Source organism: Musa acuminata, chromosome BXJ1-4 (assembly GCF_036884655.1).
Source record: "Musa acuminata AAA Group cultivar baxijiao chromosome BXJ1-4, Cavendish_Baxijiao_AAA, whole genome shotgun sequence".
In the NCBI taxonomy this organism is placed as follows: domain Eukaryota; kingdom Viridiplantae; phylum Streptophyta; class Magnoliopsida; order Zingiberales; family Musaceae; genus Musa; species Musa acuminata.
In genome coordinates, this window is record NC_088330.1 from 7,788,546 (window position 1) to 7,800,425 (window position 11,880).

Below are 11,880 nucleotides of genomic sequence, written 5' to 3' on the forward strand. Positions count from 1 at the left end.
ATTAATATTAATTAAAAACTTGAGTTCCACTATTGATTATTGATCCATTTATTTATGACTTATAGTCTAAAGTATTTATAAGAATAAGTTTTTATGATATGTTTATGAGTAATCTAAAAAAGATATGATGATGCATGTTTGAATAAATACTGTTACGGTCAGTAACTGTTCAGCCGTGGCCTTGGGGCCGTCACGGCTTGGTCCGGGTTCGGAAGGCGGTGGTCAACGGGTGGGGGAGGCAGCTCCGCCGCTGCTTCAGGAAGAGGCGGCACCGTCTCGCACCTGCACACAGGTCGGGCCGGGAGCTCGGCCCGACCCCTCCGACGATCAAGTTAGAAGAAGATGGGGAGGGGATTGTGGATGAGGCAGAAGAAGAGCCTCTGAGTGCTTTGTGTCTGAGTGTGTTCCTCCCCCCTTTTGCTTAGGACTCAGGGGTATTTATAGAGGAGGTTTGATGTTACCTGACGTAGCTGTCTGCAAGGCGTCTAACATCACCACAGGGGTTGCGTGGGAGGCCGAGCTGCTGCAGGGTATGGAGAGCCTCGGGCAGTGTGTCGCTCAGGGGGTTGCTGCCATGGCGTGTCACATCGCCACTTTTACCCCTATCAGATACTATAATTGACATTCTTATTTACATACTTAAAGTTGTTTATTTATTTTATCATGTTCATATTTATGCATGTACGTATTGATAGGGATGAAAGTGGCAGTCAACCTCAGGACAATGTCAGCTGCTCCAGATGACGTCACGCACCTTGGAATTGATCAGAACACTGACCGAGGCATATTAAAAAGCCAAGTCCAACACGCCACGCCATGGCTACTGTCAGCCTGCCCCCTGCAAACGGGCAGCTCAGGGAGCAGAATGCTCCCCTACTAATACCCTCTCGTTCATTAGAAGGGGGGGACACACTGAACACAGGGAGGTTTTCCCTCCTCCTTCACCCCCTCCACATCTTTCATTGACATGATCGTCGGAGGGGTCGGGTCGAGCACCCCGACCCGACCTTTGTACAGGTGCGACGCCTTTGGAGATCACCGCCTCTGGAGATCCAGCAGACTCGAGGGGCTCCCCCACCCGTTGACCACCGCCTTCCGGACCCGGACCAAGCTGCGACGACCTCGAGGTCACGGCTGAACAGTTACTGACCGTAACATTTTGGCGCTAGAAGGAGGGCCCGGAATGACGGTACGTTAGTCTTCTCCTTGGTTGCGCCACTGTAACCAACCTGCACTAGCAGCAGCGACTTCTGGGACTGTTCTCGGCTTCTCGGCCTCGCGCACCTCGGCCCCTCGGCCCCACGCGCGCAGCCAGCCCACGCGCCTCGGCACCTCGGCCCCGAAGCGCCTCGGCGCCTCGGCCCCACGCGCGCGGCCAGCCCGAGCGCCTCGGCGCCTCGGCCCCACGCGCGCAGCCAGCCCGCGCGCCTCGGCACCTCGGCCCCACGCGCGCGGCAGCCCGCCCGCGTCAGATTCACGCGCGCGGCCAGCCCGCGCGTCTCGGCTCCTCGGCCACACGCGCGGCTCGGCCCGCCCACGCCTCGACCTCGCGGCCAAAACGCCCGCGACGACCCCGAGAGCCTCGACCCTTCGGCCCCTTGCCCAGCAGCCAGCACGCTGCCTCGGCCACTCGGCCTCACGCGCAGCAAGCAGCACGCTGCCTTGCTGCCTCCGGCCGCAGCAAGCAGCAAGCACCTCGGCCCCTCGGCCCCACGCGCGAGGCTCGGCCCCACGCGCGCAGCCAGCCCGCGTGCCTCGGCGCCTCGGCCCCACGCGCGCGGCCAGCCCGAGCGCCTTGGCGCCTCGGCCCCACGCGCGCAGCCAGCCCGTGCGCCTCGGCACCTCGGCCCCATGCGCGGTCTATCCGCCTACACCGAGCACCTCGGCGACTCTCTGCCGAAATCCCACCTCAGCGCGGCCTGCCCGCCTGAGTGGTGTCCCTCGGTCGCAGCTTGCCTGCGCCGGGCACCTCGGTCACTCATTGCCGAGATCTACCTCGGTGCGGCCTGTCCGCCTCTATCGCGTACCTCGGTCGCATGGTGCCCGAGTCCACGTCCTCGCGTCCTGCCCGCCTGCGTCGTGCTACTCGGTCGCATGGCCCTTGCGACCACGCCTGCGCGGTCTGCCCGCCTGCGTCGTGCTCCTCGGTCGCGTAATGCCCGAGACCACACCTACGCCGTCAGTCGCCTGCGTTGTGCTCCTTGGCTCCATGTTCCCGAGACAGACCAGCGCCGCCAGCCCGCCTGTGTCGTGTCCCTCGGCTCCATACCCCCCGAGACACGCATGCGCGGCCAGCCTGCCTGCGCCGAGCTACTCGGCCATATTCACTGTCGAGCCTATCTCAGGGCGGCTTACCCACTAGGGTCTCGCCCCTCGGTCGCAGCTTGCCTACGCCGAGCCTACCTCAGCGCGGCTTGCGCGCCTGAGCAGCGCCCGCTCGGTCGCAGTCTGCCTGCACCGAGCACCTCAGCGACTCTCTGCCGAAATCCCACCTCAGCGCGGCCTGCCCGCCTGAGTGGTGTCCCTCGGTCGCAGCTTGCCTGCGCCGAGCACCTCGGTCACTCATTGTCGAGATCTACCTCGGTGCGGCCTGTCCGCCTCTATCGCGTATCTCGGCCGCATGGTGCCCGAGTCCACGTCCTCGCATCCTGCCCGCCTGCGTCGTGCTACTCGGTCGCATGGCCCTTGCGACCACGCCTGCGCGGTCTGCCCGCCTGCGTCGTGCTCCTCGGTCGCGTAATGCCCGAGACCACACCTACGCCGTCAGTCGCCTGCGTCGTGCTCCTTGGCTCCATGTTCCCGAGACAGACCAGCGCCGCCAGCCCACCTGCGTCGTGTCCCTCGGCTCCATACCCCCCGAGACACGCATGCGCGGCCAGCCTGCCTGCGCCGAGCTACTCGGCCATATTCACTGCCGAGCCTATCTCAGGGCGGCTTACCCACTAGGGTCTCGCCCCTCGGTCGCAGCTTGCCTACGCCGAGCCTACCTCAGCGCGGCTTGCGCGCCTGAGCAGCGCCCGCTCGGTCGCAGTCTGCCTGCACCGAGCACCTCGGCGACTCTCTGCCGAAATCCCACCTCAGCGCGGCCTGCACGCCTGAGTGGTGTCCCTCGGTCGCAGCTTGCCTGCGCCGAGCACCTCGGTCACTCATTGCCGAGATCTACCTCGGTGCGGCCTGTCCGCCGCTATCGCGTACCTCGGCCTTGGTCCCGCCCGAGTCCACGTCCTTGCGTCCTGCCCGCCTGGGTCCTGCTCCTCGACCGCGTAATGCCCGAGGCACACCAGCGCGGTCAGCCCGCCTGGGTCCTGCTCCTCGGCCGCGTAATGCCCGAGGCACACCAGCGCAGCCACCCCGCCTGTGTCCTGCTCCTCGGCCGCGTAATGCCCGAGGCACACTAGCGCAGTCAACCCGCCCGAGACCCCACCGGGGCAAAACAAACTGGACCACCTGCCGCCTAAGACCGCTTCGGCACCAAGAAACGCAGCCATGCCTCGGACTCCCTCCCCCGTCACAACCGACGCATAGCTCCTTTTGGGGGGGGCATATGATAGGGATGAAAGTGGTAGTCAACCTCAGGACAATGTCAGCTGCTCCAGATGACGTCACGCACCTTGGAATTGATCAGAACACTGATCGAGGCATATTAAAAAGCCAAGTCCAACACGCCACGCCATGGCTACTGTCAGCCTGCCCCCTGCAAACGGGCAGCTCAGGGAGCAGAATGCTCCCCTACTAATACCCTCTCGTTCATTAGAAGGGGGGGGACACACTGAACACAGGGAGGTTTTCCCTCCTCCTTCACCCCCTCCACATCTTTCATTGACATGATCGTCGGAGGGGTCGGGTCGAGCACCCCGACCCGACCTTTGTGCAGGTGCGACGCCTTTGGAGATCACCGCCTCTGGAGATCCAGCAGACTCGAGGGGCTCCCCCACCCGTTGACCACTGCCTTCCGGACCCGGACCAAGCCGCGATGACCTCGAGGTCACGGCTGAACAGTTACTAACCGTAACACGTATTATGGTTGAATGTGTATAATAGGATTATCTTGACAAGATAAATTATATAAGTTATTTCGGACTGTATTAGGAAGAACTAATAATGTTGTGGTATATAAAAGAAAGTATGACACTAATGATATACAATTGTTATAACTTGCATTGGTAATCAAACTTAATATAATATCATTATATTTATTAGATTTATTAACCTATTTTATAAAATTTGTACGCACATGTAAATTGTTTTTTCAAGATTTTAGAATCTAATTATGTAAAATTATTTTTAAATAAAATTTTATTTTTATTTATTTTAATTAAAAAAATTATATCTTATTAGTTAATGGGTCAAGTGGAAGGATACTATATTATATTATATTATTTAATTAAGTAATATATATTATAGATAATTATATTCTGATTATGATTAGTGACAAATAGAAAGTAAATCTATTTATGAGATAATGTCATGAGAATCCTCATCCTTTATTTATCCATAATATATAGATCATAATATTTCTAGGAAAGATAAAAGAGAAATAAATCTAATTTTTTTTATAGATCAATATCGTTGAAGCATTGAAAAGATATACATCAAATATTTAATTTATCATTATTTAATTTTATTATTTAATATTAAATTTTTTTGAATAACACTAACAATATTGCAGCGCTCTATCTCGTCGCTCGAATGCGCGACCAACGGCTACGAAGAAAGCTGCGTTCACCACCAGGGCGGCTACGCCACGATCTACAAGGCCGTAGATCACCGTCAAGAAGTCCAAGATCACCAAAAATATCGAGATCGAGCAGTTCATCAACGAGGTGATCGTTCTGTCCCACATCAACCACCGGAATGTGGTGAAGCTGCTGGGGTGCTGCTCGGAGACGCAGGTTCCCTCGCTGGTCTGCGAGTTCATACCCAACGCAACCCACCCTCTTCCACCACATCCATGGCGAAAGCCGCAAGGGCTCGCTGTCCTTGGCGAACCGCCTGGGGATAGCGTCAGAAACGGTGGGGCGTTGGCCTACCTGCACTCGGCAGTATCCACCCCGATCATTCACGGGGATGTCAAGTCCGCCAACATCCTCCTCGACGACAGCTGCACCGCAAAGGTGGCAGACTTGGGAGCGTCCAAGCTCATGCTGTCCGACCACGACGGCCTGCCGTCGCTGGTGAAGGGCACGCTGGGGTACTTGGACCCCGGGTACCTGCACACGTCTCAGTTCACCGACAGAAGCGACGTCTACAGCTTCGGCGTCGTTCTGGTCGAGCTGCCGATGGGGGAGGAGCCCATCATGGTGGGCAAATCATCGGAGAAGCGGAACCTCGCAAGGCACTTCCATTTCCTGCTCGAACCAGAACCAGTTCCACGAGGTGTCGGAGGACCGCACGATGGACGAGGGCTCGCCAGAGCTTCTCACGATGCTCACTGAGCTCGCGAAGAGGTACCTCTAGATGAGGGGGGGCGAGAGACCGACGATGGAGGTGGCCATGGAGTTGGAAGGGCTACGGAGGCTGGAGAAGCAGCACCCTTGGTTCAAAGACAACGACGAAGAGGAGGAGAGATTGCCGAGGGAGACCGCATCATCCGACAACGATTTCCGGTCAACGTTCATCGATGACCAAAAATGCAAGACGTGTGTGTGTGTGTGCTCGCAACATCTCTGTAGAGATGTAGAGAATATGCATAGTGATGAGTTTGATTGCATTCAGCTGCAAAAAATAATAATAAACTCAATCTTCCTCTAACACAAACTTTAACCCTTCTCCCAATTTCGAAATGCAACTAAAACGCTAAACCATTAGGATGTCATAACAACATTAAATCCTCGAACATAATTATGCAAATATTTCTCCAAGTTGATTTTTATTTATTTATTTATTCTTCTTTTCGGAGATCACATCACCACCGCAAAGAGGATAAGAGTTGGCAATCCCATCAGCCACTACCTAAAGGGATCAATAAGAAGAAACCAATTGGATGACATGATCTACCAAGCAAATTGGCTTTGTCCAACGCGAACACTACAAACTGTAGTGTTATCAAATCTTGATTAGATCGGTTGGTTCGATCAGAAAAAAACTCTGAACCGAATCTTTTACCCTTGTTGTAATATCGAAATGGTTCTAAGTCAAAATGAACAAGATAAAAACATTAAATCGATTTGAACCTAATATAATCCGTTTCCGATTCAGTTTGATTAAGGTAAGATAGACTTGAATGGAAACTGGTGAAGATCTACCTAATCAAATTAGTTTAAAGTTGATTAATGGATTGATCAATTTATAATTTTAAGTAACTTAAAAATATTTTTGTTTAAATGAATCGATTCGAACCAAAATCTTAATCCAATTGAGTCAAATCTATAAAATTGGACCACCGTTATTTGTGAAATTATGTTATTGAAATCATGTCAAATTAGGCCTTTAGGCCGATTTGATTAATTCGTTGGACCAATCAAGGACTTAAGGTAGTAAACTCGAGGAGATTAATATTTTTAAATTAAACTTGATTTGATTCAATCTAAATCGATAAACCACACCAAAAAAAGAATGCCACAAACCTAAATCGTTTATAGCCTTCGAAATTGTTACGGGAAAAAAATCATTGATATTCTAGTTACCCGATGTGGTTCGGACCCATATGCTTTGGGTTGCTTGGGGTGCCTCCGAGGTGGAAACCTCAAGCTCTCGAGACGCCACCTGCACAAAGACCGAGATCTAGAAAGGTTTCTCAAGTTTATAACCTAAGATAGGTGAGTATGGATGTGAATAGTTGAAAAGTGATCCTCCTTTTCATTGTGTTGAAAATGAGTTTTTATATTTAGTCGTAAAAAGATAAAATATTTTATGAAATATTATACGGGGAGGCAACCTCTAATCGCCTCCAACAATCTCCCCTATGCCTTTTATCCACACGAGCGACAAGAGGGAACAATATATAACCGCATGTCTAGGATCCTTATCCACATAAGCGAATAAGAGGGTGGTCTTGGTCTTTGGCTTCTACATGGTGTCCATTTGTTGAGTGACTACTAGCCCCCCCCCTCCCCCCTCAAGGTATTTTGTTAGGTTTCTCGACCACCACACCTCAAGTAGAGGAGGGGTTCGAGTTTTCCTATCGCCACACTTCGAGCGGAGGAGGGGGTAGTTTCTCGACCTCCACACTTCATGTAGAGGGGATTGGGATTTCACGACCTCCATATCTCGGGTGGAGTTAGGGGTCGGGTTTCCCAATCTCTAGACCTTGGGTGGAGGAGAGACCTGACCTCCGTAACTCGAGTGAAGGAGGGGATTGAGATTTCTTAATTTTTATACCTCAGGTAGAGTTAGGGATCAAGTTTCCCGACCTCCACGTCTCGAGTGGATGAGGGGGTCGAGTTTCCCAACCTCCCTAGCTCGGTAAGGATTGTAGCGAGGGATACAAGCGTTGTTGGCGACGATCCATCACTAACCTACCCCTCCTCTTCTGCTTGTCGTCGAGGCAGGCTACGAGAAGAGCCTAGGCAGACTATAAGTAGTGCAGAGGTGGACTCCTCTCTACTCATCCCAGAGAGACCCACGTGGGGTAATAAGTCAATAGCGGGATGTTGCAAAGACCCCCATCGCTGACCTGCCCCTCTTCTTTCACTCATCATGAGGTAAGCTGTAAACAGTGCGGAGATGGGATCCTCCTATGCTCATCGCCAAGGGACCCACATCAAGCAACGGGTGCACAATGGGGATGTTGCAAAGCCCCACGTTGCCAACCTGTCCCTCTTCTTTTACTCGTTGTGAGGTGGGGCTATGAGAGGAGCTAAGGCAAGCTACAAGCGATGCGGAGGTAGGCTCCTCCTTTGCTCGTCCCCAAGGGACCTACGTCGAGCAACAAGTCCATAACGAGGATGCTACGAAACCCCCTTCGTCGATTTGCCCCTCCCATGGTCGAGGGAACCATGTCATGTAGTGGGTCCATTGTAGGGATGCTACGAAGCTCCCCATCATCCATGTAGCCCTCTTCTTCACAAATGATAGAGAGAGAATCATCAACCAGTAGTCACCTGACACATGGCTGACATGTAGTGTCCAGAGTGGAAGGAGACGGCAAAGGCCACCCTTCGCATGTTTGCTCAAGTAGACAAGAGTTTGAGACAAGCAATTATAGATTGTTCCCCCTTGTCGCTCGCGTGGATTAAATGTCAAGAGAAGGTTGTTGGAGACGGTTACAAGTTGCCTCCTCGTAGAATATTCCATGAAATATTTCATTCCTTTTACGATATAGTACAAAAGCTCATCAACGTAATGAAAAGAGGGGTCACTTTTTGACCACTCACGTCCAAGATTACTTTTCGATAACTCGCGTCCACACTCACTTATCTAGGGTTACTAACTTAGGTGTTGGAGGGATCAAGTTAGAAAACCTCTCTCGATCTTATTCTTTATGCATGTGGCACCTCGAGGGATCGAGTCAAAGGTACCCTGGGCAATCCTACGCACATGAGTCTAGACCACGTCAAGTTGACCAAGACATCAACGACTTCTTCCCATAACAAAAATTAAACTATTAATAAATTACTTCAAACCAAACCAATTCGATTTGGTTAGAACACCCCACTAAAAACTTAAACAACATAATAAGTCTATTATCATTGATTTCGATTAATGGTTCAAGCTTAACCAAGTTAATAAGTTAGTTCAAACCTAATAAGTTGGATTCATTAATTGGATTATTTTTTTGTTCATATTGATCATAACATTTTAAAGAGCTCTTATATTTATTTTTTATGATATTTTATGTTTTCCCTCTCAAGAATCATATGATATTTTATGTTCTCTTTTATTCTTTCATCTGTTTGCCTTTTCTCATCATATTTTTAATCACTATCCTTTTAATAAATCTTTTTTTTTTATTACCAACTCACGCTTTTTTGATGTTGTCAGAGAAAAATATCATTAACGTCTTGATCAACCCGACCTGATCCAAACCCATATGTACAAGAATATCCGATGTGCCTCCAAGGTAGAAACATCGTGCTTTTGAGATGGATCCGAGGTGGATTCCAGATGGATTTTGAGATTGCTCTAATGTGTTGAGTTCTCAAGGTACCATCTACACTAATACCAAAGTCAAGAGAGGTTTCTCGATTCGATCCCTTCAACCCTTAAGTTAGTAATCCGAGATCTCCAAACGTGAGTTCAAGTAATTCATAAGGAATTGATCATTCTTCTTGTTTAGAATATATTTTATCTGAAAGGAGAAAAAGAAAGTTTGTGATATCATTCTTTGTCATAAAAGAAAAAAAAGATTTAAAATTATCTTCATTGTCATAAAAGAAGCGAATAAAGTTTCAAATTATCTTCCTTGTCATAAAGAAGATAATAAAGTTTATGATTATTTTTCTTATCATAATAAACGAAAAAGAAGTTTCTTTTTCTCTATTAGCCGGATGACTTGAATGAGATTGTATCAACTGTTAGATAAATTTTTTATTAGATATCAACATATTTTTCCATCAACCATTCCAGAGTTTATATTCTTTTTATAGTTTGGTTATCAAATTTCATGAGATCGCGACAAAGAAGCATTTCACAACCATATCTTTTATTGTATATATTTCTTATTACATCTCATGTCCTTCTGCACAAACTCCATCGTCAGCTCAATAAAATAATGAATCATTTATGCACTCAGCCTTGTCGTCTTTGCATGCTCATCAGCATCAAATCCACTTCCTATGTGTAAAGTTGAAAGCGTATAGTGCCATAAAAGTAACCCAACCCTTCTCTTTCAAGCTTTTTCCCTTTGCGTTGGACTCCAAAATTCATATGATTCACGCAACTCAATGACATCCTTTTACGGTTCATTTCCTCCTTTAATTCCATCCGTTTCACAACTCATGAATATAAAATATTTGAAGATTCTGTGAAATCTGAAGCATTAGAAATACAAACAAATTGTAAATTTTTCTTACACTCTTTATTATAGAAAATATAGTCTTAAAATATTCCATCTCCTCAGTACATATTTTGTGTACTAACCTCAATAGGTCGCTTTGTAGAGCTTTCAAGTCTTAATATCATTTTTATTGGACAAGTAAAAGATTTATTCTTCTATCTAATTCCTTCTACTTTTTCATGTTTCCTTTACTCATCTTCCACTCACCATCACTGTCTCCAAGGTTAGCTTTATTCTACACTTTCCCTATGTCATCTCCTCTTGCATTATTACATCAACTTGAGAAGGAGAATGCTCCTTCTCATGTTTAATGTATATTTCACAAAATTATAGTTCGATCCTAGCCATTTATTTCCAATGGTCATCTTGACAAATAATTTTTAAAGATGATTTTTTATGTTCAGTTAAATTATTCTTCATTTTCATATTAATATATTTTTAGTAAGGCCTACACATAATATAACAAAAAATAGAGGTGTCGAATTATAAATGACCATAGGACGAGGGTCGATTGTAATTATGTTAAGTGTAAGGACTGAAACGTAAAGACAATGGAATAAAGAAAACTTCAAGGTTCGATATGTAAAACTTACCAAACCGCACCCATTTATGCCGAGGACTCGCCTTCGCCGTCTTCCTCACCCTTCTGCGGAGACAATGGAGGATGGAATCAGGACAAGGAGCTTCAGGGACGAGGACTACAGCAACAGGAGGGCGTTCCTGCGGAGCTACCCGCTTCAGTGGGGAGAAGAGAAGGAAGAAGAGGAAAGGGAGGGTTACCAGAAGGAAGCAGCGGCGTCGCGGGAGCACCAGGCCTCTCTCAAGACCAGGCTTGCAGTTGTGCTGCAGTGGGGTGGGGCGACGCTCCTGCTCCTCAAGAGGTGGAAGAGGAAGATTGGGTGTTACTCTGTGGCTTGCGGTCCTTTTGGGTTCAACAAGCCTTCCCACAAGCTGCTCCCGGTCTAGTGTTCTTCGCCCGCCATCTTCCCCCGTGTCGAAGACCAGATGTAGCTTCGTGAACACATGGAGCATGATCATGAATCTGTATGCTTGTTTTCAGATATTGTATTTGAGGCTCCTTTCGTTGAACTTCGATTTTTCTGGTGCTTGCTGGTTCTCAAGAAATCAGTGCACGAGATGAAGACATGACAGAGTTCTAATCTGTGCGTAATGGCTAGGATTGATGACTGAAGGGATGATGATGATGATGTCGATGTGCAGAGACTTGTTCTTCTGCGACGACCTTCTTCCACCTGATTTGCCGTGTAGTGTTGACTAGCATTGACTTCTGGATCAGTTCTCCAGTAATCTCTCCATGGCTATTCTGTCAAACCTACATGAGACAGGGAACAAATTAATATCTAGATAGAAAGAAAGCAAGGCTCGTTAGTGAACTAAACTTACAGGAAAAAGAATTCTTGAAACCCATCAATTAGATTGAGAATGAGCATGTTCACCAATTAGATCGAGTTTGAAGATGAACCAAACATTCCAAAGTTACTTGGATGATCTCCAGCCGGAGAAGGAAAATCCTGTGGAGGCAGGAACAAGTACCAGATCAGGAACAAAGGAGATTCCATTAACATTTAAACAAACAACATCATAAAGAAGCTGATGAAAATATGTCACTGAACATTTTTGTTATTCGATTCAAGTCTGAACGATATGAGAAGACATATGATTGTTTTGTGGATGTCACCAGTATGGAGTTGGTAATGTTAGGTAGTCCTCCATGGTAACCTTTTTCTTATAAGAACAATAATATAGAGAGAAGAATAACTTCTCCTGTTTTTTTCTAGAAAATAATTATCAAAAAAAGGATACTGGAATTTTCAGGTTCAAATAGCTACCCAGTTTCAGGTACTACCTTTGTCATAAACAATAATGATCCGCACTTTAGTGCATAAAGGAGCAGGTTATTCACACAATCCACTTACCATACA

General features: G+C 47.9%; 1 protein-coding gene across 1 annotated transcript; it reads left to right on the plus strand.

Annotated features, from left to right (window-relative positions):
- The first annotated feature begins 3,672 nt into the window (after positions 1–3,672).
- LOC135672050 (wall-associated receptor kinase-like 22) lies at positions 3,673–5,435 on the plus strand. The gene is made up of 3 exons (XM_065180504.1): positions 3,673–3,783; positions 4,670–4,759; positions 4,812–5,435. The coding sequence occupies exons 1-3, from the start codon at positions 3,673–3,675 to the stop codon at positions 5,433–5,435; spliced, it is 825 nt and encodes a 274-aa protein (XP_065036576.1).
- Positions 5,436–11,880: the final 6,445 nt, after the last annotated feature.